The 25,256-nt window shown below is 42.2% G+C and overlaps 1 protein-coding gene across 4 annotated transcripts in view; it reads right to left on the bottom strand.

Annotated features, from left to right (window-relative positions):
- Positions 1 to 356: 356 nt before the first annotated feature.
- The window catches only part of pcnt (pericentrin), a 34,019-nt gene continuing 9,119 nt past the window's right edge, over positions 357 to 25,256 (bottom strand). For 2 of the 4 annotated variants that reach the window (XM_082516584.1, XM_082516586.1), the window contains 53 exons: positions 25,012 to 25,230; positions 24,818 to 24,913; positions 24,584 to 24,727; positions 24,167 to 24,422; positions 23,984 to 24,063; positions 23,573 to 23,846; positions 23,314 to 23,414; positions 22,870 to 22,981; positions 22,594 to 22,720; positions 22,317 to 22,436; positions 22,148 to 22,220; positions 21,935 to 22,039; positions 21,704 to 21,815; positions 21,582 to 21,622; positions 21,352 to 21,483; positions 20,954 to 21,194; positions 20,673 to 20,811; positions 19,368 to 19,809; positions 19,095 to 19,292; positions 18,925 to 18,996; positions 18,405 to 18,509; positions 17,940 to 18,092; positions 17,082 to 17,228; positions 15,375 to 15,535; positions 15,093 to 15,265; positions 14,749 to 14,930; positions 14,460 to 14,622; positions 14,053 to 14,295; positions 13,351 to 13,583; positions 13,069 to 13,176; positions 12,491 to 12,511; positions 11,844 to 12,080; positions 11,579 to 11,752; positions 11,193 to 11,345; positions 10,357 to 10,536; positions 9,224 to 10,249; positions 7,882 to 8,052; positions 7,589 to 7,766; positions 7,024 to 7,334; positions 6,831 to 6,933; positions 6,555 to 6,727; positions 6,203 to 6,475; positions 5,863 to 6,020; positions 5,536 to 5,665; positions 4,623 to 5,414; positions 4,317 to 4,532; positions 3,987 to 4,202; positions 3,593 to 3,819; positions 3,434 to 3,510; positions 3,204 to 3,345; positions 2,977 to 3,104; positions 1,691 to 1,846; positions 357 to 760 (listed from right to left, as the gene is read on the bottom strand). In XM_082516584.1, coding sequence (XP_082372710.1) covers positions 729 to 760; positions 1,691 to 1,846; positions 2,977 to 3,104; positions 3,204 to 3,345; positions 3,434 to 3,510; positions 3,593 to 3,819; positions 3,987 to 4,202; positions 4,317 to 4,532; positions 4,623 to 5,414; positions 5,536 to 5,665; positions 5,863 to 6,020; positions 6,203 to 6,475; positions 6,555 to 6,727; positions 6,831 to 6,933; positions 7,024 to 7,334; positions 7,589 to 7,766; positions 7,882 to 8,052; positions 9,224 to 10,249; positions 10,357 to 10,536; positions 11,193 to 11,345; positions 11,579 to 11,752; positions 11,844 to 12,080; positions 12,491 to 12,511; positions 13,069 to 13,176; positions 13,351 to 13,583; positions 14,053 to 14,295; positions 14,460 to 14,622; positions 14,749 to 14,930; positions 15,093 to 15,265; positions 15,375 to 15,535; positions 17,082 to 17,228; positions 17,940 to 18,092; positions 18,405 to 18,509; positions 18,925 to 18,996; positions 19,095 to 19,292; positions 19,368 to 19,809; positions 20,673 to 20,811; positions 20,954 to 21,194; positions 21,352 to 21,483; positions 21,582 to 21,622; positions 21,704 to 21,815; positions 21,935 to 22,039; positions 22,148 to 22,220; positions 22,317 to 22,436; positions 22,594 to 22,720; positions 22,870 to 22,981; positions 23,314 to 23,414; positions 23,573 to 23,846; positions 23,984 to 24,063; positions 24,167 to 24,422; positions 24,584 to 24,727; positions 24,818 to 24,913; positions 25,012 to 25,230 — 10,026 coding nt within the window. In that variant the 3' untranslated portion in view covers positions 357 to 728. The remainder of the gene's footprint in view (positions 761 to 1,690; positions 1,847 to 2,976; positions 3,105 to 3,203; positions 3,346 to 3,433; positions 3,511 to 3,592; positions 3,820 to 3,986; positions 4,203 to 4,316; positions 4,533 to 4,622; positions 5,415 to 5,535; positions 5,666 to 5,862; positions 6,021 to 6,202; positions 6,476 to 6,554; positions 6,728 to 6,830; positions 6,934 to 7,023; positions 7,335 to 7,588; positions 7,767 to 7,881; positions 8,053 to 9,223; positions 10,250 to 10,356; positions 10,537 to 11,192; positions 11,346 to 11,578; positions 11,753 to 11,843; positions 12,081 to 12,490; positions 12,512 to 13,068; positions 13,177 to 13,350; positions 13,584 to 14,052; positions 14,296 to 14,459; positions 14,623 to 14,748; positions 14,931 to 15,092; positions 15,266 to 15,374; positions 15,536 to 17,081; positions 17,229 to 17,939; positions 18,093 to 18,404; positions 18,510 to 18,924; positions 18,997 to 19,094; positions 19,293 to 19,367; positions 19,810 to 20,672; positions 20,812 to 20,953; positions 21,195 to 21,351; positions 21,484 to 21,581; positions 21,623 to 21,703; positions 21,816 to 21,934; positions 22,040 to 22,147; positions 22,221 to 22,316; positions 22,437 to 22,593; positions 22,721 to 22,869; positions 22,982 to 23,313; positions 23,415 to 23,572; positions 23,847 to 23,983; positions 24,064 to 24,166; positions 24,423 to 24,583; positions 24,728 to 24,817; positions 24,914 to 25,011; positions 25,231 to 25,256) is intronic. The other 2 variants (XM_082516587.1, XM_082516585.1) reach the window with 2 other exon arrangements.

Here is a 25,256-nt window from a genome sequence, read left to right as displayed (position 1 = left end):
CAGTATTCTAACCTCTCTCAAATGTGGCTGTCATTAATAGTTGATTTAGTGGCTGATGTTTCTGTTACTAATGTAATAATGTGTATTTAAAAATCCCTATTTTTGTAGAAAATGTAAAGAGACCAAAAATAAAACTACCCAATTAGAAGTTCCTTACTGACTGGATTTACCTTTGTACAGCTTTAGTATACCAAAATGCTCACTGCTTTACTCTGTGCACTAAAAACTTCCTGTTTTAAATCAACTCTTTATTAAGCCTAACAGTGGACTACAAACAGAACTAAAACACCCCGCCATTGTTCAATATTTATCAGGATACCTGTGTTTTGAGATTTTGCAAGAAACACTCCATCTGGTTCATAGTCACACTTTATTTACTTTATGATAAAAACAACATGGACGTGGTTTACATTTTATAATGGTGCACAAGTTTAGCACAGATCTTAGACTTAGAGTATAAAACTAGTGCATTTAGTAACACGTGTGGAGAACATTAACACCATTTACAGAGCACAAAAAAAGCAAACAGTGTTTGAGAAACAGTGTATAAAGAGTGACTTTCAAAATATTGGCAGTACACAGGATAGAAAAATTACCCCCCAAAAATAATTAAAAAATAATTTAGTATAAAAGTCAGGAAACTTATAATTTCTATACATTTCTACAAGATGTAAGGCATGAGCAGTTTTGAAACAATATGCAGGCAGATTCAGTCTTTAGATTTCAGGCTACTTTGGATCAGGCAGGAGACCAGATGAACCTACAGAAAGGGGAGAAGAAGAAAAATTAGATGCAGCAACAAAACTGGCACCTTACATAAACAGGAACCAAGCTAAAGTTTAAAATGGTCTTGACTAGAAGTTCCTTTCAGTAAACGTAGTAGTTATTTAGTAGTTTTCCAACTAGTTAATAAACAAAATACTTGACTTTTAAAATTATGACAATGTACTGAAAAATAGCACTGACATAATTCTTGTTAGAGAACTGCATCTCTAGCTCTAAGACTAAAAGCAGTAAGGCACAGGAGCATTGATGGCGAAAGTTATGAGATAAGTAGATGAGCATGTGCCACTATTCCCTCAAAATTTCAGAGTGCACCTCAAAACAGTTCAACATTTACACAAAGTTAAATAAAACAAGACATAAAAACAAATGTAGCTGAAATGGAATAAACTATTCCACTCAGTGACTTCATGCTCTGCAGGGTTTTGCATCCACGTTATGCATCTACTGCACCAGCTTAACCTCTTTTCTTCACACATACAGAGCCAGCTGGGCTTCAGACATTGTACTCGATGTAACTATGTACCTCCTTTGTTCTACTTTTCCAGATGCATTCAACTCGTTCACCGTGTTGACAGGAAGCTCTGCCATGTGCTCAGCCACGGTTTAAATCTTGAATCATCACTTATTATGGCATCATCATGCCTCAGTATCACATTTCTGACAGCTTAGCTTCTCACTGCATTGACAGCCAGATCTCACAGCACACCACATGACATGTCTCTCAAAAATTATTATTTAATACGTTTGAATTCCATTTTATAGAACAACCCTGCAGGACATGTACATTTCCAGACCAAAGTTATCCCCTGTAATAGACTGTGCTCGGTGACTAGTGACAAGTCAGTCCCTGAGCACTGTGCTACTTTGTCCTTCAGTGGAGTGAGTGTGTTACACTCACACTCACCTGGCCCATATAGGTAAAGGGGCGACAAGCAGCTCAGGTACAGCCAAGTCCCGTTCTCTTGCAGCCAGTGCTGCCGATAACCAATCATATCAGGGGAACAGGGTGACTGTAGTTTCCTTTCCTCTTTGGGGGGTGGGGATAAATGAGTCTTGTTTACTAGGTTGGAAGATGATAGAGCACAGGTTTTGTGGGATGTGGAAACAATTTTATTTCATTTTTTTAAACCAGTATGGTCCCAGGGGGTGGGGGTGGGGGGGGGGGAAAAAAAAAAATATATATATCTCTATCTCTGAATGGTTAACTGACTTGCACCAGACTAATGGCTATAAAAATGCATAGGAAACATCTCCCAGAAACAGGGTGATTTATTTAGGAGACATGCATGAAGCACCAGGATCAGCTCACACAACATTTATCTTTTTAGAGGGTTGCTAAGTCACACAGTCAGATTCACAAATTCTTTCAATGGCAGACAAAGCAGACTAGAATGCTCATGCCTGCAATACATTTTAACAGAATTTTCAGGTACCTGGGAGTTTCTTCAACAGCACAAAGTGCATTTATATATGCAAAAAGCCCAACATGGTCTCCTTTATGTAGGGAACCAGCAAGCTTTTGCTTCCCAGGCAAAAGCTCCCCGGCATAACTCCTTCAGGGTTATGTCGGGGAAGGGCATCTGGCATAAAACCTTGCCAAATCAAACATGTGGAGCAACCTGCTGTGGTGACCAGGGAGCAGCTGAAAGTCATTTTAAAGAGCCCGATACAATTTAGTCACTTGTCAGTAAAGCCGTCTCGTGGCTGGTTGGTTAATTTGGTTTAGGGCACTTCCAAGAGAGATGATTGTGTGACTCTTTCCTCCCTTTTCCATGTTTACAAGTATTATCTTGTGTTCTTTAGAGTGTACTGAAAGTACACTTGGGCCATTCCTAGGCTACTATTGTGTAGTCTGATGCTGGTACAAGTGCTATATCCCAGTGCCCTGAAACATCTTCCAGTTTGATATTCAAATAAATTAAGTGTTCAGAACCCCTTAAATTGTGCTCAATAAGGCAAACCCAATGCTGTCAGTGTTGAGCTGTTTGAAGACCATCACCACAGTGTTTTCTCTCAAGCCTGTGCACTGCTCAATCTGTCATGGTTTGCTATGGCCAAGCAGACATACAGCAACAGTGTTCCCACCTGTAAACCAATGAACTTACCATTAGGGATACACCCTGTGTTCGCAGTGAATACCTTATAACCCCCCCCCCCTCTCCCCTCTTTCGTATTCTAAATGCTACTCACCTTGCTTGGCTCCCACCAACCGCTGCTGGACTTTCTCTAGATGACGGATATATTCTGTCAGGGATTGTTCTGGATCCTGAGCTGTTCCACCTGATTGTACAGAGGCCAAAGGGGTACTGGAGTGTGACCTGAAGAGTGTAGAAAGCGTATTTAAGAAGACGAAAAAAAACCTAAAAACTAATTGAATCATATCAGTTTCTAATAAAATCTGCTAAGCGAGGCCAAACCTGTGGCGCAGCCTGAAGGGCGATTTGCTGGGTGGGACGAGCGCTGACAGAGTGTCTATGTAGATGGCGCTGCTGTCTCGGATCTGCGTCGGGTCAGAATTTGATCTTGGCTGCTGCTGCCTTAAAACTTCAGCTTTAGGCCCTGCCAGGAACAATAAAATTAAATTACCTATGCACTCATACTCACTTGGATAATACACGCAAGTCTAAACTATGTAGACAGAGCTGACCTGGAGCATGCCCATTGACAACCCCAGTTGATAATCTTCGGATTGCTTTCTGCCATTTCCTCGTCAGGAACCTCATTCTGAAAAAGTGCATGGAATTAACTAATAATCTCTGCCTTCTAGGGAATACAACTAATATGTATATGATGATACATTTCTTACCTTGAGACCGCAATTATGACTTGCACTGCAGCCCTAAATCGTCCGAGGGGTCTACGCTTGGAGGAGACTGGGGGTGAGGGTCGAGCTCCCATGTGAGCGATAAGACACAGCGTGGCTTGTTCACACTCCTGGAATCCTCCTATCAGCAGCAGCAAGTAACGCTTCTGGTACACCAGAGCTTTCCTGAAGCTCTCAGCTCGCAGGTAGCGCTCATAGTAACGCTGAAGCTGCAAATCAAGCAAACGCTGTCAACATTTCATCCCTATACAACCAACAGCGTACAGCGAAGCCAGAAATGGCAATTAGGTCCTTTGGAGTCAATATCTGTTCTTGAAAAGCTGTTGCAAAAATGGTTATTACACCCCTAATTTATCCTGATGTGCTGCCTACTGACCTTGCTCTGGCTGGATATGTCGTAGACAGGCCTATTTTCGGTTTCCGCGGTGACCTTGGCGAGCTCATTCTCTGTGCGGCGCAGTTGTCGCTCCAGGCAGGTGAGTTTGTGTTTGAGAGTGGCCCTCTCCTGGCTCAGTGATGTCACACGCTCTGTCAACTCAGAGTTCTCCTTCAGTAACGTCTCCAACAGGTTGGAAGACGACTTGGACGGCGTCTAAGGTGAGAAAAAGTTCATTTAGCAATGATTACATGTGCTAAAATGTAATCCTAATGAAAAACTTTGTCACAATAGTTTGGATTCCTCATAGGGATTAAAGCACTTGAATACCTGCTGGTGCTGCTTTAACACTCCTGCCTGGCCACCATCAGTATGGAGGTTGGTGTGGGGGTGCTGGAAAGGTTCAGCTTCTCGTTGTTGTCCCGCTGTTTGTCCAGACAGGCGCTGAGCAGCCATCTCTCTCTCGTCTCTTTCCAGCTCTGCCAGAGTGCGCTGCAGCTCCTGCATACGCTGCTGGTCCTGCTGCCTCAACAACTCCAACTCACACTAAAGTCAGAAATGTTCACAATGATGTGTCTGTATGGATTTGCATAGGCAGTGAGTACACTAGAGAAGATTTGGGCTGATGCATCTTACCAGTTTGCTGTTGATCCTCTCCTGTCGCCTCTCTCTTTCCATCTGCTCTTGCATCTCCTTCCTCTTTTCCCTTTCCCACTGCTCCTCCCTCTCCCTCTCTTTGTCCTTCAGCACTCGGAGTCTCTCCTTCAGCTCTGCGAGTTCCACCCCTTGGCGCCTGGACTGCTCTCGCTCCACCTCTAAAGCCTGGTTTGCTTCCTGTTTCTGCTCCTTCAGAGTCTCAATTGTGATACGATTTCGGGTGGCTGCTTCCTGCTCCTTCTGAAGCTCCTCCCTCCTCGTTCTGTCCTCTTCTTCCCATCGCCTCCTGCTCTGTAGTAACTCTGCCCTCAGTCTGTCCGCCACAGCTGCCAACTCCTCCCCTTGCCTTCGCTCTTGCTCTAGCTGGGAGCGCAAGTCCGAGATGAACTTCCTGTCTCTTGCAGCGTCGGCATCATGTCTACGGCTGAGCTCATCCACCTGCCTGGAGCAGCGGTCTTGCTCTTCATCAAGCTTCCTGTGAGAATCTGCAAGCTTCGAGTGAATTTCAGTCAAGCGAGTTTCTGCTTCAGTCAGCAGGAGCTCCTGACGAGTCTTTTCTTGCAAGCTGAGCTCTTGTTGCTGGGAAGAACGTTTGCGTTCATCTTCTAGCTCCTTCTGAGTGTCCTCCAGGCGTTTCTCTAGCAGCAAACAGCGGGACTGTTCAATCTGAAGTTCTTGTCTCAGGTTGCTACAGGCCACCCTTTCCTGCTCCACCTGCCCCTTTAGAGACATGACCTCTGACCTCAGCTTCTCAGAAGACACCTGTACATTCTAGACAGAGTACATTGCATAAAAACACAAACATTGGGTAGTGATGTTACAAATGTAGCGAACTGAAGTTTTCTGTACGAATAGAAAATTTTAGTAGTGTCCATTTTTAGTGCTCTCTTACCTCTCTCCTTTCCTCCTCCTCCCTTCCTTTACGCAGACTTAGAGCCCTCTCCTGCTCCAGTTCTTGTTGAAGCTCACACACTCTGGCCTGCTCTCTCCTCAAAGCTTCCTCAGCCTCTTCTATCGTCAGCCTGAAGAAAATTGGTCATTTCCAACTTTACCATAGTTACATTTAGACTAAAACATTAAAAAAAAAAAAAAAAAAAGTTTAGGAAAGGGGCCCTTTAACATGCCTCAACAATGAAGTTGAAACCCATCTGATATGCAAAATGCTGATTCACAGGGGAGGCCTGTTTAAGTGCCTGTATTCTGAGCAGGTAATACATACCTGAGCGACATCGTTTTGTTCTTCTGCTCTTGCTGAGCGTCATGTGCACATTTGAGTTGTTTCTGGCTCTCCTCCAGCTCTGCCCTCAGTTGGGATTCATCCCGTCGTTCAGTCTGCAATTGATCTCTGTGCCAGTTACTGTCAACTCTGTCATCAGTCTGAGAAAGATGGTGAAAAAAAAAAAAAAAAGATTTATACAGATACAAGGTAAGTTAATGCACCATGTTAAGTTAAACTCATCTTACACCTGAATGAAAAATAATATCTTCATGCCAATAACCGATTTAAAACAAATTATCCTTTAAATAGAAGAAATTTTGAACCAGCGCTTGAAACTCACTTGGGAGTGTCTTTGTGCCATTCGACAGAGCAGCTCTCTGAGTGCAATCACAGTCTCCTGCAATGCCCTCTTCTCCTGCTGCCAGCTCATGGGAGGATTAGATGATTTATCTTGGTGGTGCAGTACAGCAGAGCCATCTTCAGCATGATGCTGCGACAGACTCAGTGAGCAGGCTTTTAAGTCCAACACATGTGACTGTGCTGATGGATTGACACGACGCTGAGACAAGGTCAGAATTCTGCAGCTTTCTTGATAAACTTTCTTCAACAGTCCCTGCGTGAAGAAAGTGAAGTGAAGAAAAATCTGGCTTTTTGTTAGTTTAACATGTTTATCAAATGTGTGTGAAGCCTACCTGAAGCTCAGGTGACAACAGATCATCACTGTAGCTCATACTGCCCGCAGCACTGTCCGTGTTAGCGGTGGGGTCAACTCCTCTACAGCGGAGGTACTCAATAAACTGAGCATCCAGTCTCTCAGTCTGCTCCAACTCCAGTCTCAGCCTAGCACCCAGTTCTGAACTCACATCTGAATAAGAGGAGAACAGCGACGTTCAGCTGCCTTTATGCAGAATATCCAGATATAAAAGTGACTCAAAATCCTCACAAGTCACAGGTGTGGAAATACTCACTGCTGCCATATCCGTCACTGGCCCATTCAGGTGCCGACAAGGAAGAGGTGGAGCCAAGTGGTGAGGAAGGAGTCGTTAGGTCAAGTCCTTCTAATTCACGTACCTGTGAACAAGAAAACATAATAATCTGAGTGAGAACTGAAACCAAAAGAAATGAACACATGGTTTACATATCTGAGCTCGAACTACATACTTTATCGGCATCCAGTGAATCGAGGATGGAGTAGTTCTCAGACACTGACACAGAGCGTGGCGAGTGGGAACTCTGTGTAGCTGGGTCTGGGGTGATCGTCCTGGAGTGTGAAGGAGGCTCCATTACAACCCTGGGAGAGGGTTTGACCTGGGGGAGGTCCAGGCCTGTGTTATTCAAGCCACTGAGCTCAGAGGTGTGGAAACGTTCAAGGATTCGGTCCTCAGAGCACTCGAGTCTTCTTAAAACCTCCGGAGAGCTCAGAGAGTCTTCGTGGTGAGACACAATGTCCTCGAAAGCTCCGACAGAAATATCTGACAGCGAAAGAAAAGAAAAAAAGATCAGTATGAGAACATGTTTCTGTTAAAATGTTCAGGGGGCTCTATAAATCATGTTTTAAACAAAGTTTGCATTTCTTATTTTAAAACCCAAATTCCACGGTTCCTTGTAAACATAAAAGGCTAGGTCAAATAGATTTCCATTGTCATTGCTTTTTATAGGCTTGCACATAATCATAAATCAATATTTACCCTCACACAATCAGTGCAAAGACTTATTTAGTGCTCACCCTTATGTGGGTATCCCTGAAGTGTGTCCTGTTGGCCCTGCTGTCGGAGCTGCTGCAGCTCTCTCTGCTGATAGGCCAATTCCTCCTCCTGTGCAGCCAAGTCCTCCTGAACGCTTTGAAGTTCTGCCTTCAGTTGTTGGTTGTCTGCTTCAAGGTCAATGAGAGCACGATCTTTGGTCTGCCAGAGAAATTGTGACATTAAAACGCAGCAGTCAAGCTTCAAGCACTCAGACCACCACATTAAAACCACTATACATCTTATCTGATAATGTGTGGTCCACTCCGATTCCCACCTGAACTTCCTCATGCAGTTTTTCAGCCCTTTCTGTACTGGTACTCAGACCCTGTCTCAGTGCAGTCAGCTCTGTCCTCAGAGCCTGATGTTCTTCCTTGAGCTTGGACAGCTCAACCTCCTTTTGTCTCAAGGCAGTGTCTGCTTTAGCCAAGGTCTCCTCAGCATGGGTCTGAAGTGGAAGAAAGACATCCACAGAAACATTAAGTGTCATATCACACCCCTTTTCCTTTAGCCCCCCCCCCAAAAAAAGAAAACATACACAAACCTTATATAACCAGATTTAAACACTTTCAAATATAACAGCATTTTACTGAGTATAGTCAGTGTATGCATCTGTTGCATAAGCTGTAATCTTTCACTCGCATTACAAACAACTACATCAATGTAACATGAAGAGAGAAATTTGCCAAAAGCAGCTGTGAACTAGTAAAAAACAAAAACAACAAGCTCCGATAAAATGCAGAGACATGCTACAAAGTAACCAGTGCATTAAATAAGTCATGCTCTCTTTTCTTACCACATCCTGCCAAGTTAGAACAAAACACGAAAAATAAAGTGCAACACAGCTTTAAAAGCCAGTGCTACCAAAGATTTTCTTCCTGCTTCCTCTTTTTAATGTCACTTCCTCTGTGCGGGTCAAGATTTTGCTATCTCTCAGTGCTGCGCCACGTCACAACAGCAACGCCCCTAATTATAACCAGATGTGGTCTTGCGGCACAGCTGTATGCTTCGGAGGGGAAAGAAAAAGAAAAGCAGCAGCAAAATATTTCCTGTTTCGTACTGAGGCTTGTTTAATTTTAAAGAGGTTGCTGGACAACTGACATTTTTGAAAAATAACTCTTTTGAGTGACAATAAACAGATTTGTTCAGTGAAACTATTACAATTTTAAAAACTGAAGATTAGAGCATGTTTTACTGCTCTGTTTAATGAAATACTCAAACAGTTAAAACATTTTAATATTATATGGTTATTACAGATTGAATGATAAATTGAGCGATTCTTGTATAGCACTTTTCTACTCTCCTGCAGCACTCAAAGCGGTTTATACAAACGTGTCTCATTCACCCATTCATACAAGCACTTTTTTCCTATGCTGAAATGCTTTTAATCCAACAGTCACACATGTTCATACTCCAATGAATGTGTCAGACTAGAGCAGCCAGGGATCGAACCACCAACCTTCCAATTGTACATACACACAAAGACAGTAAAGGTTTACGGGAGACAGAAATATGGCCGACGTATCCGCAAATTAGACCATCACTGATGACAGATAGCTGTGTTCAAAGTGAATGAGCCAATAATAAGGTTTGTTCTTTAAAACTAAACCAACACCTACCAGCACTTCCTTTGGAGCCTCTTCTTGACTGGTTTCGTTTTCGTTTAGCTTAACTGTCAGGTCCTGGATGAGGGCTCTCAGTGAAGTCACTTCCTGTTGTAGCTTTTCAATTTCCTCTTGGAGCTGGCCCTCTCTCCTCCTCAGTGCCTCACGTTCAGCAGAAAGCTCCCCCTTCACAGTCTCCAGGGTTTTAATTCTTGCCCTTTCCTGAGCCACCTGTTCCTCCATATCGACCACCTCTGCTCGTAGCTCCTGGACTTGTCTCTCAAGAGTGAGACTGCTTTCTCTGAGGATGCCCATTTCCATTTCCATCTCAGTCTCCTTTGTTTTTAGAGTTTTGATCTCTCGCACCCTCTCCTCTTCATTAGTCTGGAGTTCCAAAACCTGAGAGCTGAGGCGGGCTTTTTCCTCCTGCAGGGTACCCGCCTCTTCTGCTTGAACTTTCCAGCCGTTCCGCTCCTCCTCTGATAGCTTCCTCTTCTCCCTCTCCTCTTCTAGCTGGGCTGTGACCTCTTCCAGCTCAGTTTCCTTCAGGGAGAGGAGACTTTGGATTTCATCTGACTTTTCTCTCTCAGCTTTTAGCCTCTTTCCAAATTCTTCCCCGTGCCCTCTGTACTCTTCCTCCTGGGTGAGCAGTAATCGTTCCAGTCCCTCTTTCTCTGCCACTGCAGTCTCGAGTTGACTCTGAAGGGCCTTGATACGAGAACGAAGAGATCGGGAGGCGGTAGAATGAGTCAGGCTGAGTTCATGCTTTAGGCTGTTCGGCCCCGCTTTCTTCTCTTGTTCTTGGATGGTATCGTTTTGAGGTTCGGGGCTGGGGGCGGGTGAAGGATTGATGCTGTCACCGTCCTGAGAGTCACTGACTTCATGCAGGTTGGGTCCCAGGGTGGCGAGTTCTGCTTGCAGCGTACTGATTACCTCGTGAAGGCGCTCCTCTTCTTCCTGTTTGTCTTGGCGCACTCTTGTGATTTCAGATTTAAGATGTTCCACCTGTGAGCGCAGATCTTCAAGCTCAGCTTCCAGAACCTTTTATCAAAAAAAAACAAAAAAACAATCAAAACGATTCCATTAAAAATAAATCATGGCCTCACCAGGTATGTGCACTCAAATATTTAGTTAGCGTTTACACTGACCTTGTTATCGCTGGTATTCTCAAGTTCCTGTTCCAGTCTTTGGAGTTCACTGTTGAGGTGGTCGATCTCGTGGTTTTTCTCCTGAAGAAGTGCTGAAGGGAGCGTCTCTTCATCCATTTCATCTTCTTTGCAAAGTTGCTCCTTTTCCTCCTTAAGTATCGTCAGGGCAGACACATTTTCCTGGAATTGGTGGTGCATTATCAGTTATCCTCAGATTCAACTGTTTTTCAAGTAACCATAATGAGTGTAACTGAGGAAATATTAAATAGAGAAAAAATAAATCTGCTGAAAAACCAGAAAAACTGATATTTAAAAAAATTAAAAAAATGTTATCGATGCGTTTTAAACTGTAAAAACCTGTGATTCACGGTACAGGGCTAGCTCAGAGCAGCAGATAAAACAGTCTTCCCATCTGCACTGCTTCACTCAGTCACATTTAAAAATAATAATAATAATTAAAAAAAAAATTTCAGTCAGGCTTTGTTTGGGTGTAGCAGTCTGACGTAGCAGGCTTGATAGAAGTTGATGTAGCAACAGAAAAGTAAATGCAACAAGTAATCATCTTACTTTTATCAGCCATGAAGTGTGCAAGTAAGCTAAGGCTACAGTAAAGTAACCGCAGGAAGGGAGGAGACTCACAAAAAAAACCAAGTCTTCAAAAGCTGAGATGACAATATAATTATGGCACAAGTATTCTTTGCTGCAGTCATGGTTTTACATGAAAGTACAAATGTTGGACCAACGCAACTTATTGAATTGTATTGAACTGTATAGTGTAACATATTTTAGGTCAGTTACATTGTTTAGTCATCTGAGAAACACATCCCACTTCTTACCTTCAGGGCAGTAATTTGCTCTTGGAGCTCATTAACATGTGCTGCATTGGAATTAGTCAGCAGCTCCAGCTGTAGTGTGAGGTGTTTTACTTCAGCTTCCTTTATATTCAAGTCTCTCTGCACGGTCTCCAGCTGGCCAAGCAGAACCTCAACCTAAGAAATGCAACGTAACTATTTAAATCAAAACCAAAATACAATTTTCAAGTTCTGCATTTGCTGATAACTAATCAGACTTATGGCTTTAAAAGATTGACTAAGACCTCACAAACATTTTTCCAACCAAAAGGTGGCAGCACAGCAAAACGTGTCAAACAACAACCGCCACCACACATCTGCTCAAATCTTCTTAGCTACTAAAAACTAGCGTTACATAAAACCTAACAGACCTCCTGCTCTTTGCTCTGTAGACTCTGTTGAGCAGTGTCTAGGGCATCCTTAAGCTCCTGGGTGGGGTCACGCATGTTGTCATGGTAACAGTGTCTCGTCTCATCCAATTTGGACTGCAGGGCTGAGATCTGAAGCCTGCTGGACAGCTGCTGCTGCTCTAGTGCCTGTTTATCCTGACAAAGAGAGCGAGAACATCAGCTAACTCTTGAGGGAGGATGCACACCAACACTTCACCTGAACTCAAAGTGTGCACTTTGCCCTTACTTGTGTAAGCTCCTGCTCTCTCAGCTTCGCTTTTTGAAGTTCTTGTTCCAGTTGACCGACGCATCTGTTACTCTCTACACTGTTGAGCAGCGCTTGCTCCAACTCTCTGATTCGACCGGCCAGCTTGTCTATCTCCTCATTGCGTTCTGCAAGATCGCACTGGGCTTGCTGACAGGTTCCAAGCAAAGAAGAATAGTCCTCGGTCTTATCTTTGATAACACCTTGCAAGCTCTCAACCTGCAGAGGCAGAAAGATTGATTCAGTTTCAGGGTTTTAAGATGGAAAACTGCAAATTAAATTTAAAACAAACAAAAACAAACAAGCCAAAGAACAAAACGCTTACATGATAAGATGCTTTAAAAAAACAAAAAAAAACAAAAAACATAAACACAGCCAATCCAGATCTGCAGCCACTGGTTGGGACACTGAATTTAAGCCATTTCAGAGAGCAGCAACATGAAGATGAAAGACAGATGACGTATGAAAAAGATGCAAATGAATATTAGCAAATGGACTACTGAATACTAATGAATGCAGAACCTATAACCAGTACATAAGCACTACAAAAAAAGATGATGCAAACCACACACACACACACCATGCACGACAGAGAGCTAAGACAAGCATGCTACAGTTAGATTTCATACCTGCAGAACCAAGTCCTCAAACTACAGCAATCCATTCAGCACAGGGATAAACACATGGTAATAGTCAGGCTCATTGGCAAACACCACATTCATCACTTCAACACCAGTAACACTATGTACTCCACAGCTGACTTGCAAACAGTAATCACATCAAAAACAAACACTACAACTGCGACACACTAGAAACAGAAACATTTTGTTTAACAAATTCTGGTTAAATACATCGTGCTTCAGTATTTATGGGTAGATATAAATCAGAGCATTGAAATACTTTAACCTGTGTTTAAATCACAAAACATTGCACACAAAAAAAGACATCTGTTGTTGAAGCCAACAAAGCCATTGATCCAAACACGAGAGTTTTAACTGAGACTATGCCTGTGGTAATGAATTTGAAATTTAGGCTGAATTACAGGATAGCAGTAGATCTGATAAGACAATGTTTGAAGGAAAAAGAAAAGAAGAACAAAAGCTGCTGTTAAGGTACTTCTGTTTTGAGTTTAAGAAATGCTTTGTGACCAAATCACAGGCTGAGAAAAGCTGTAATATTTACAGACACACACAGTTAAGTGCCTCACCTGGTATCCTTTATTATCCACACTAGGAGTCTGTCTGAGCTGGGCCTCAAGCCTGCGGATCTCCTGCTGGAACTCATCCCGCTCGTGTTCACGTTCCACAGCCTGCTCCTATTATGGAAGGCAACAAATTCAGTGAAAGCCTGTCCGCTGCATTAAGCACCAACTTGGAAAATAGTCTATGACACTTTAATAACCTTGGAAAAACAATCAAGAAAGAATCCATGATATCCAAATGCAAACAAACCCAAAGATTACACACCAGTTTAATTTGTCAAGCCTCACCTCGATAAACTGCCTGTCATGTTTAAGCTGCTTCTCCAGTGCTTGGACACGCTGGTTGAGGTCTTCAGTGTGGGTCTTGTGGTGCAGCTCCGTCTCCAGGCCTCTGGTTTCCTGCTCCTCGAGCTCCCTCTCCAGAGTCCGGAGACGAAGGGACAGAGAGCGGTGGTCCTTCTCTGCCTGCCGCTGCAAGTCCAGCCTATCTTGGGACAAACGATCAGTCTCTGCCAACAAAGCTTGAAAAATAAAAAGAGGAATTAAAGTCAGTAAAATTGTTTTCATTCAGTTAAATTCAGATGAATTAAAAAAAAAAAAAAAAAAAAAAAAAAAAAAAAAAAGCAGAGGCAGAATATGAGTGAGGTTAAATACTGACAATTCAGCATAATCTGCCTTAAGAAATAGAACAGCAAATGACAGCACTCCAAGATGCTTTGCCACACGCTATTGGTAATTGCAATATTACAAAAAGCAACCTCACAGCACTGCAAATATACTGCATATTCATCCCCACTCCCTTCTCACACACTAATACTCCACTCTGACCCACAAACCTGCGTCAGGATCTAAATTGAGCCAATGGCCTACGGAGAGAAGACACGTCTGAGCACAGACATTATATAAGCGCACAGTCAAACTCGCTAAAGAGGTCATGTAGCATTTTATGCAGACAAATGATTTCATGTTTTTGTACTCCCCTCCACTAACCTTTCTCTCTCTCCCCAAGTCCAGCAGAGAGATGCTCCTTGTGTCGCAGGAGGATGGCATGCTCCTCAGTCAGCTCATGATGCTTCACTCTGAGAGTGTCCAGCTCTGCGGTAAGACCCTCCATCTGGTGTAGCTTCACCTTCAGGTCCTCTAGCTCCTCCACAAGCCTCTCCTCTTGAGTCTCCTTCTGCTGTAGAGACTCCTCTAGGGCTGCTTTTTCAGCCATGTAGCCTTCAAGAAGACCTGAAGAAATCATGCAAATGGTACAAGTTTATTTAAAAAGGGAACGACCTCAAACACGACTGAGCGTTACAAACGGCAGAGCTGTTAAACTGTGGTGCAAGTGCTAAATGTGCAGCATAATCAGAAGACAGCAGCAGTATGCCAAACAAAGACATAGTGCTCACCTTCTGCTTTGTGAAGCTCCACCTGAAGCTGACTTTTAAGCTTGGCCTCCTGATCAAGCTGCTCCATTAGACGCTTGTGCTGTTCAAGGAGTTGTGCAGAGTCTTCTCTGCCTTGAGAAAACTTTTCCTCCAGAGAAAGATGAACACTGTGAGTCTGCTCCAGCTGGAGAAATGACCAGCATAAAATGATCAGACACCTTGCAAGGCTGTAAAACAGGGGGGAAAAAAAAAAAAAAAAAAAAAAAAAAAAAACCCTATGTGGAATGAAGAGCATCTCTACTTCCTTTACCTGCGTATTGGCTTGGTTGAGCAGCTCTAGCAGTGTGTCCACTGTATGTCGAAGTCTGCTGCAAGCACTTAGAGCTGCTTCTTCTCCACCAGGATTGATCTCACCATCTGAAACCAGGAGACTCTCACAGAGCAGCTGAGTGAGCTCCAATTCCTCTGAAGACAAGTCTGCAACTGAAATACCTACAAAAGAGCAAATTAAGTGTTTTTAACCAATTCTCACATGAATTACACTAAGAGTCATCCTTGGTTCATTTAGAAATAAAACAATTTTCAGTTAATCCCCAACAAACAAAAAAAAAATCCTAGCATTCATTGTAAATTTATAGAATACATCAGTCAGACCTGATTCTTGTGCCTCTTTGTTCACGCTTGAGCTCCTTTGGCGAGTCGCCTGCTCGGACGTTTTGGCTCGGGCACTGATCTTTTGTCCAATCAGTTCTTCTGTTGCCACGATGCTGCGGAGCATCTCGATCAGCACCTGCCTCAGCTTCTCATTTGTACGGTGCAATTTGCATCTGGGTTAACAGGTACACAGAAATGAGAACATTCAGGATTTGCGAAAGCTCAGAGCTGCTGCTTAAGATATGATTATAATAAATATTAACTACACAACTACATGCACACCTTTCCTCTTTAGCCGTCTGCAAGTCATCAGTGAGCATCTTAAGAAGGTTCCCTCCCTCCTGTGTCTCTCGCTCCCTTCGTTGAAGGAGCGTGTCCATGGTCTCCATTTCTGCACGTTTTCCTTCCAACTCTCCCTGCAGGCACCCGACCTCTGCCCGCAGCTGTTAAAACGAACAAAGATATCTTGTTAATTCTCCTTACACTTGTGACCAACCTTTAGTTTCTCACCTATGCCATGGCTTGTTTAAAACCTGTGTGCAGCTGAAACCCAGAGAGGACAGAAGTAACAGACTGAGGAAAAAAAAAAAAAGGGCATGGCAGGACCTCTAAACCCAAAACATAATAAAAAGACTGAAACACTGGTTCTGCACCATCCAAGTCTCTGATTAAAGCCTCTGGGTCTTAACAAGGGAAATGGGAAAACCACAAAAACATCCAGATCCAAAAGCATAACACAGAAGACATTTACAAGGCTGAAGAGAAAAATACTCCTCATTTTAAAGTATATAATATCAAAGGTGTCTGATGTTAAGTACCAACCCAGTACGGTGACAAAATCCAACTTCAGGGCGTCAAACACTCAAAAGCTGGAAGAGTTTTCTTGCATATCTGTTGTAAGCGTCCTTACCCTTCCTTCCTCAGCCTCTCTGATCTCTCCCTCAGCTTTCACCATGTTTTCCCTCCCTTTTCCCCTCCGCTCCCTCCCACAACTGCATCTCATGCAGTCACCTGCCTCACCAAAACAATGCTGTAGCCATGACAACAGCCCCCTCCCAACCTCTCTTAAGCGCTCCTTTTTAACCTCGTGGGGGACACAAGTGTGGCCGTCTGTTAGTATCTCACTACAAAGAGTCAAGCTAGACAGGTGCCATGGAAACAAATATATGCAAACACCAATCAGTCATAAGACCGATCAGTTTGTGAAATCCAAGAACGGGACTGCAGGTTTTAGGAAATATTAATGCAGGTAATATTGCAACTTCCTTGTTACAACCCTAGAAGATAACCAAGACCAATCAAAAAAAAAAAAAAAAAAAAAAGTCAGTGAAGATAAATTATAAATCCCAAATACATAACTGAATACAGTTATGTGCCAGGACATGATTTATTATTATTATTATTATTATTATTATTGTAACTGCTTTTTGTAACTGTCCAAATGAAGTTACAAAAATGTGAGAGAGAAAAAAGTCATTTTCTGAAGATCAGGATGAAATCAAATACTTGCTTTACTTCGGGGGAGGGACAACAAACAAACAAAGAAAAACACAAACAAAAAAGCCAAAGCAAATGCAGTAAAACTGTTTTTCTGTTGATCTACTAATCGATTATTCGACTAATGCTTTTAACCTTAATCTGAAAAGCAAACAAAAACAAAACACCAGATTGGTGATTTTATTCATTAATATGTTCATCTTCCACAGGATACCATCTGATATATGGCGAATAAGGAAACTAACCCACAGATCCACAGTCTGTATAACCATCCCTCACTCTTTGCTTTAGTTTCCAAATCATTGCATCTCCTCAGTCCTCTTGTGGACCTTTTCCAGTCCTTCAGTAAAAATACAACATTTTTTCTGTCCACTTCGCCCAGTTAGTCTTGCCTTCCCCCCCCCTTAAGTAAAACAGCCATTGTCAACCTATCCAAGTTAAGACTTCATAGATATATTTATATGCATATATGTATGTATGCATGACTGGTACCTGGGCCACCACAGCATCTAGTTGCTGCAGCTGGGCAGTGAGTTGACTCATTTTCTCTGTGTAGCTCTGCTCTTTTTCCTCTTGTTCAGACGTGAAGCTCCGCCTCAGGTTTTCAAGCTCCGCCTCCTTCTGCTCTTCAAATTCCGTCTTCAAAGAAAACAGTGATGTGTATAGATTAATTCAAAAACGCAGAGCAACAGCTGAAGTACACAGTAGGTTCATTCATTCCAGAGATCTTTGGACTGACTGGCTTATAGCTGACAACTGGCTTGCACATTTCAGATGGTAAAATGCTAAAAGTCTGGAGGGGGGAAGGGGAGAAAAAAAAAACAAAAAAAAAAACAACAACTTCAGCCTTAAAACCTTCTGCATCAGGGGATAAAAAGCTTAGATCCATCCCATTTAGCCACTGTTCAGATGGCAGCAACACGAACACATGCACGACCCATCAGCACACACATTCAGAGAACAGACGGACACGAACACTTGTACATATATGATGGAGGGATTATGAGAAAACTGGGTTTGGATGAGGCCTCAGTGGGATAGAGTCCAACAGAAAAAAAAAAAAAAAATCCCTGGGAATGAACTGGTGCAGCTAAAGCTTAGAGAGGCCAATGGCATCACACACGCGCTCCAAATAATCCGGAGCTATTCCATAATAAATGTTTGAAACGAGTTAAATAAAGAAACAAATATAGGGAACATCAATGTATTTTCACAGAAACTGCTTATATGGAGAAACATGGCTACCTCAAAGGTGTTCAGCATTAATAAAGATCTTAATTGAAAGGATACTTCTAATCCTAACTGTTTCATCTATCCCAAGGAGTTTTTTCTTTTTCCCCCTCCTCTTACCTTCAGTTGATTAATCCTGTCCTGCAGCCGCTCTTCTGATTGGACTTTGAGGAGCTCCACCTCTTCTAGGAAGTGCTGTCTTTGCCTTGACGACTCCTCTTCAAGCTCCCTGCGACATGCCTCTAGTTCCCGTGCAGAGACTCCCTTCAGCTCCTACAGCAGACACATGTATTTATTTAATACCGCAGTACTCAGTTAGTCAGAAGGTCAAATTTTTAGTGCTTCGGAGAAAACAAAATCCAAATAAATACTCTGTGCCTCTAATAGACCATTATGAAGGATCAACAATAATTGAGTGTAGTCCATTCACTAATGGGCTTTTAGAGCCACTGAGACAAGAACCAACAGGTCACCGTTAAAACAACCCGCAATTTAGAGAACGGGATGTTAGTTCACGTGGTTTAAAAAAAAAAAAAAAAAAAAAAAAAAAGCAAGAGGATTTATGACAGACTGTGACGCACACACCTGCAGCTGGACTTGGTGCTGTTTGGTTAGTTGCTCTTTTTCAGCAGTGTAGGTTTGCGAGAGCTCCTGCAGAGCAGTGCTGTGTTGCTGCTCAAGCTCTAAAACCTGCAAAAGAAACCGATGCAAATCAAGTCCGATTTAGAGTCTCCTGGTACTTAATGCACAAGACTAAGTTAATCAGATGAAAACAAATCAAATTTGATTATCCAGCCAAACAAACTTTGCTCCAATGCTTTTATTTTGGATTTTAACAAATCAGTTTCATAAAGTTTTAATGGCTTCAAGTTATGAATAACTGCCAACAATCCCATTATATCATGTTTAAGCAGAGACCATCTGTTTGCCATAGTTACACATCTTTTTCAGAGATATTTGCATTAAAAATGAAAGGAAATCTGCAATTATATACTTATTGTTGTGACATTAAACCAGCCTAATAATGAGATGGTACTCAGCTATTTGGCTTTGAGACAGTGGAAAAACAAACATGATGTAGTTATCATGATGACTGTGCATGTACCTGGTTCTTGAGTGCTTCCAGGGCTTTGCAGTGTTCAGTATCCAAGGCTTCTTTTTGAGCAGCCAGTTGAGACTGTAAAAATAAAACATGAAGTTATTGTTTTGGTAAAAGAAACTTTTGGTATTTTTATTTGACGGGGGGGGGCACGATCCCTACTCTTCATTACTCACTTTGTGAACATGGCTGAGCTCGGCTGCCATGGCTTTAAACTTCTCCATGTGCACATGAGCCAGTTCTTTCCTCAGTTCTTCCCTGATGGACAGCTGCTCTGCAGTATGACGCTCTATTACCTGCTTATGTTCTGAATTCAGGAAAATCAGATCTTCGCGATGTTTCTCCTCAAGCTGAGCCATTTCATCACGTAGTGTCTGCAATTGTAAAGGACAAAGACATTAAAATCCACAAACAAACAGAGAAACTGTCTGTGGCTTCCATCTCCTTACTTGCACTTCTTTCAGGTAGGTGGCCTCCAACGTATCCATGTTACTCAGCATCCTCTTTTCTAGTTCATCTTTCTCCTCCTGGTGTTTAAGAGTCAATTCAGCTTCCAAAGCCTCCAACTTAGCACGATTAGTCTCTTCAAGACATTCAAGGTCTTCCTTTAGTTTGGAACTGAGGGATACTTCCAAGGCAACACGCTCTGCATTATGCTTACATTCAAGCTCTGCTGTTTTAGCTGAAAGCTGATCTTTGTGAGAGGCACAGAGTGAATCTAGCTCTGCTTTGTGTTTGGCATTGAGTGCATCCATTTTTTTGGAGTGTGTGTTCAGTAGCGTTGCCCTCTCATGTTCCAGCTCAGCTTCATATTTGTCCTTCAGCTCTGCCACAGACACTTCATATTTCTCGATTAAACGCTGCTCTACCGCTGCCTTTTCCTCTTGGAACCTGAATAAAGACATGAAAAAGTAACCAAGAAGCTAACATGTTTGAAGAGTAACTGAGACATTTCCAATACCATGTTTCAGTTTTTGATTTACTACCATGTGGCCTGAGTTTGCAGTGCAGACCCTCACAGCAGTACAGCAAGAGAAATTGTAATTTTTTTTGAGTGTCCATTTCATTACAGTTTACCTATACAGCTGCAACATCATTGCTATAGCAACCATATGCATTTGTTCCCTCCTGTATAACCCGAGACAAGCCTGGGCATGTCATGTGTCAGCCTCAGATTCAGTTTAGTATCTAAAAGGGAGTCATTTCAACAACATCCAACAAACAACAAGAAAACCCTTCCTGCTCAAGGTGGAAACAAACTTGTTGCATCACTTGAAGCAGAAACACCCTTGAGTGCAGCAAGGCTAGGAAGGAGGAGATATTAGCAGCTGGTGATGTGTGGCCTGGAGATAAATAAATCAGTCCACCATGCGCCGCTGGAGCACTTGGTTGTACTGTGCAAATGGTCAATTTATATTACTGGCGCGGTTACAAAAAGCAGCGCCTTAGGCAGCTTATTAAAAAGCTACAACCAGGTAAAAAAAAAAAAAAAACATTTTTCAGTTTATTACGTGACAATTTTGGGCAGCTCCTGAAGAACCCTAGGTTTATATTTTTCCCTTTATGACCAAAAATACTCAATATAATAAAAAGTTTCTTGAAATATAGCTTCAAACCATTGTAAAGGGTATTTCTCACTTATTATAATCATTATTAATTGAGAAAAAAAAAAATCATACACAATCAATATGATTACCTATTTAATACACTCTGGATTATACAACTTTAGCTTCAATCAACACTCTTGAGCTCACCTCTCTCTGGCCTGGCACAGCTGCATCTCAACCTGCTCATGAAGCAGCTCTTTGAATTCTACAGACATGCAGTCTTTGGTCTTTTGCAGCTCTGCGTCATTGGCCTCCACTTTCTGTTTCAACAACAGAACCTGTTGGCCTAGAAGGCAGAAATTAAAAACTCATGGAGAACCAAAAGGTAGATTCTGTATACAGTTTTCAAAACATGAGATCTGGCTAGAAGATGCAATTCACCAACATTTTCTATAAATAAAAATTACACGAGTCCTAGAGATTCTTACTCTCATCATTTTCCAGTGCATCCTGAAGAGACTTCAATTTCTCCTTCTCCTCATGAAGCGCTTTTTCAAGCCGTGCCTGCTCCGTTGCCATCTCATCATGGTGTGACCTCAGGACAGAGATCTCAGATTCATACTTCTCCTGCAGCTCTTTCAGCTTGTTCATATTCTCCTGTGCTCGACTCCTCTCTAGTTCAAGAGCTTCCTCAAGACGGGCAAGCTGCTCAGCAAACTCTTGTTTCATCTGCATTATATTGAAGGAACATTAAATAGCTGTTACTAAACCGAAGCTTGTCACTGTATTATGAAATCAGTATTTTCATGCAACTACACCACCTGCTGCTCAGTTTTCTGTTTTTACTGTGTAGGATAGTTTTGAGTATGAAGGATTACAGAAATACCTTCTGCATGTTCTGGATCTCAGCATCATGCTGCTCGGTGAGAGCAGCCACTCTGTTCTCCAGAGTGTAGATGATGGTCGTTGCTGTTTGCAGCTCCTCAGTGTGAGACCATATCCTGTGTTCCACTTCAGCCTAATTATAACAATAGAGACATTCAGATTTTGGGCCAAACAATGTAATCTCATTAATGTAATCTCTTTGTTATCTATATTATTAAGCCTTCTTCTCACCTCAACTTGTATTGCTGCCTCCAAATGGACTCTGGTGAGCTCTACAACAAAGATATTCAAGTTGATTCATTTTGCAACACACACAGAAAATAAATGAATAAAAATAAAAGTATGTGAAGGACCTTGCAGATGTCTGTCAGAAAGTTTGGCTCTGAGTTGCTCAAGGTCCAGAGCATGACGAGTTTTCATCTCCTGCAGCTCTTTATAGTAATGATCAGTGAGGTCTGCGCGCACCTGATGTACAAGTTACAACATGCAGCAAGTTAACCAAAAACACTTGGTGACAACAAGCAGTCACATATTACTATGATATCACTTTAATAAAAGGCTGAACATATAAGTTGATGTCTGACCTTCTGCACCTCTTCCTCAAAGCAAAGAGTCAAAGAGGATCGCAGATTAGAAAGGTCCATTGTGTGTTTCGCCTCAAGCTGAAGTGTCAAACTGTCAAGCATTTCCTGGATGAGGCACAGGAAACAAAGCAGCCTCTCAATCAATTACACTTAAGATGTATCGACTTAAAATTTAACTGACAGCAGCACCCATTAAACATCTGCATCTCTTACCCGCTGTTTCTCCAGCTGAACGGTATAAGACAAAACGTCTTTATCCGCTTGAGCTTGACACTGAGACAGAGCACTGAAGCACAGACCAAAGACTTGAATATTCACAAAAACATTTGTGCAAAACTGCAGAGCATGAATCTTATTTTTATATCCAGATAAAGTGAAATACCCATCATCAGTCATTTTAAGCAGAGAGTCCTCCAAGGCACCTTCTACCAGCTTCAGCTGTAGCAGAGCAATTTCCTCTTTGTGACTCTCCTCTGTTGCATGTAACCGCTTCTCAAAATACCTAAAAGCAGGATGAGGGTAAAACATGATGGAGTAGAGAAATTAAGCTCAATTTAAAGAAACCCATAATTCAGATGTCTGTTTACACTAAATGTTAATATTCAGGAATAAATGCATCAAAAAAAAAAAAATTGTGTTTTCAGGTGATTCTATGGTACCTCCTCAGGTTTTCTAGCTCGGCCTCATTTTGCTCTTTAATTTCTCGTTTCTGTTCATTAAACTCCATCTTTAGGCGTTCGATGTCATCAACCCGAGATGAGCGTGCAAGCAGCTGCTCCTTAAGCTCTGTAAAACAACAAACAGACATATCATTCAATCACTAAGAACAGGCATTGCTAATAATATATCATGTTTGTTAGAATGTAAAGAAATCCAGTGTATGAAAAAAAGAAAGAAAAAAAATCCAAGCTTTAGCCTGGTAGGCTTATTCATACCACCCAACTCCTGACGACTAGTCCTCATGCTCTCCAGCTGAGTCCACAGCTGACTGATTTCCTGATCCGAGCTCTGTTTGAGCAAGTTCTTCGCCTCCTGTAGCTGTGAAACCTGGGTGGAAAAGTTTGGAAAAATGTTTTTATGAAATTAAAAAAGAAAAAAAAAATGACCCAACAGGTTTTTAAGATGTCAATATGTTTCAGGAAGTAATTATTATATTAATAAGTTAGTATCCAGAATTTTTACACACTGAGAAAAAAAAAGAAAGAAAAAAAAAAGATTATCCTTTTTACTGTGACTTAAGACTTAGAAAGCTGCAGATAAAATGCATATTTAGGGTTGCAGTAGACCAGTAGTTCAAACTGCAGGGCATGCCCCTTTGGTGCTTGGATACATTTTTACCAGACTTTGTGGAACTGACCTGGGACATGCCAGAAACTAACCTCTTGTTGCAGTTGCTGCTCTTTCTCCTGTAGGTGGAGGACTTGCTGCTCTTTCTCCTGCAGCAGTGTCTTATTAGAAGAAATTTCCTCCTCCAGGGAACCTTTTACAACAACAACCAGAACAGAGTCGGCTTCACTCATCATTACTATGCATATATTAATGTAATACACAAATTCAAATCATAGATTTAGAGGACTGTGCAGCCTCTTTATGAAAGTGTATACTGTTGAGGAATATGGGAACTGTGGAAGGACTCACAGACAGCAGCATCTCTCTCAGCCAAGGCTCGTTTCAGCTCCTCTAGTTTCTGTGTCTGTTCTTTACTGGAGGTTTGGAGCTCCTCTATACTGGCTTGCGTCTCCTGTACCTCTAACTGTTTCTGGGACACAGCTTCCTGTGCTTCAGCGAGGGAGGCCTGGGTGCTGGTGAGTTCAGTCTGGGTGGCACTGAGGCTGTTCTGGATCTCCAAAAGGGACGTTTGAAAGTTTGCCTCCATGGCTTCAGCATCTTTCTCCCACTGTGCTCTTAGATCCTGAAACAAAATAAAACCAAAATGGAGTGAAATAGAATAATACACACAATGACAAGACAGTGCATGTTTTTAAAAGCCACAGCAGTTTTTTGAATTATATTTTTATACAAAAGCTGCTTTTTATAATGAAATTTCACCTGTATTTCTTTGGCCTGCTTTTCATCCATTGAAGCCCTTTCCTGAGCAACACGAGTCTCCCACTGCTCCTTCATCTCTTCTAAACACACGAGAAACGATTCTTTAGAAACCGGACGACTCAAACAAAGACAGCTAAAGAATGAAGATCATTGAGCAGCTGAGATGATCTTGTGTGTAATCACCCATGTCTTGTTGGTGCAGCTCAAGCAGCCTCTCCTGCTGCTCCTGGTTCTTCCTCTTGATCTGGTCCACCTCTGACTGATGGCGAGCCTGCAGGAGTGCAATTTCCTGGTCAAATTTCTCCTGCATAGAGGCCTGGACCTTGATGAGGGCAGACGTCTGCTCCTGTTCCACGTTTTCTTGAGAGCGCTCAAGATTAGACTTGTGGACTGTGGTCAGGCTCAGACGCAAGGATTCAAGCTCAATGGCCTTTTGAGCCTAGAGGAATAAAAGCATAATGAAATGATGAATCTAAGTCAGTATTTAAGAGGACAATAATATATTTCACTGACTTTGGAATATTTAAAAAAAAAAAAAAAAAAAAGAAGAGGCTGACTGAATGAATAATGTTTTGGCTTGTGCGTCTGCATATAATATACCTGAACCTGCTGCAGTTCAGCCTGGTGAGCAGCCTCCATGCTCTCTCTCAGCTCCAAAGAAACCTCTGTCTTCAGCTGACTGACAAACTCATTGTGTTTGGCACTGAGCTCTGAGATCATCCGCTCGTGCTCACGTTCAGTTACCTGTCACGAAAGAAGAGCCAGAAAAAGCTAAAATGGCGCTCTTGGTGAATGGAGTCCTCACAGCAGTGAAGGAGTGAATTGCTCTGATACCTGTTTGATTAGACTGATCTGTTGTTTCTGTTCTTCCTCCATACTGGCCCGCTGCTTCAGCAGCTCTGTCTCCAGGCGAGTATTCAAGTCAGAAATCTAAAGAGTCATGCAGATTATATTTATTATTGCTTGCTACTAAAATTAACATTTAATCTGACTCTATTACAAATCCTACAGCAATTGATGAATCGCACCTCCTGCTGATGTTTCTCCATCAGATCTTTTATCTCCTGCTGATGAGATGCCTTCAGCTTTTCTGTAGCCTCCTCCACAGCCTGTGCCTGCTTCTCCAGGAGAGCCTTCACCTCGTCTACTTTCTCCTTCATTTGCTCCTCCAACAGATGTCTTGCATCAAAAATCTCTTTGTCCTTCTCCATCCTCTCCTCCTCCCATTTTTCCTTCACTTCAGCCAACTGTGAATATAACTTTATAGGTTAAA

The sequence above is a fragment of the Aulonocara stuartgranti genome (assembly GCF_965226115.1).
Source record: "Aulonocara stuartgranti genome assembly, chromosome: 19".
NCBI lineage: Eukaryota > Metazoa > Chordata > Actinopteri > Cichliformes > Cichlidae > Aulonocara > Aulonocara stuartgranti.
This window is presented reverse-complemented; position numbering and strand designations above follow the sequence as displayed.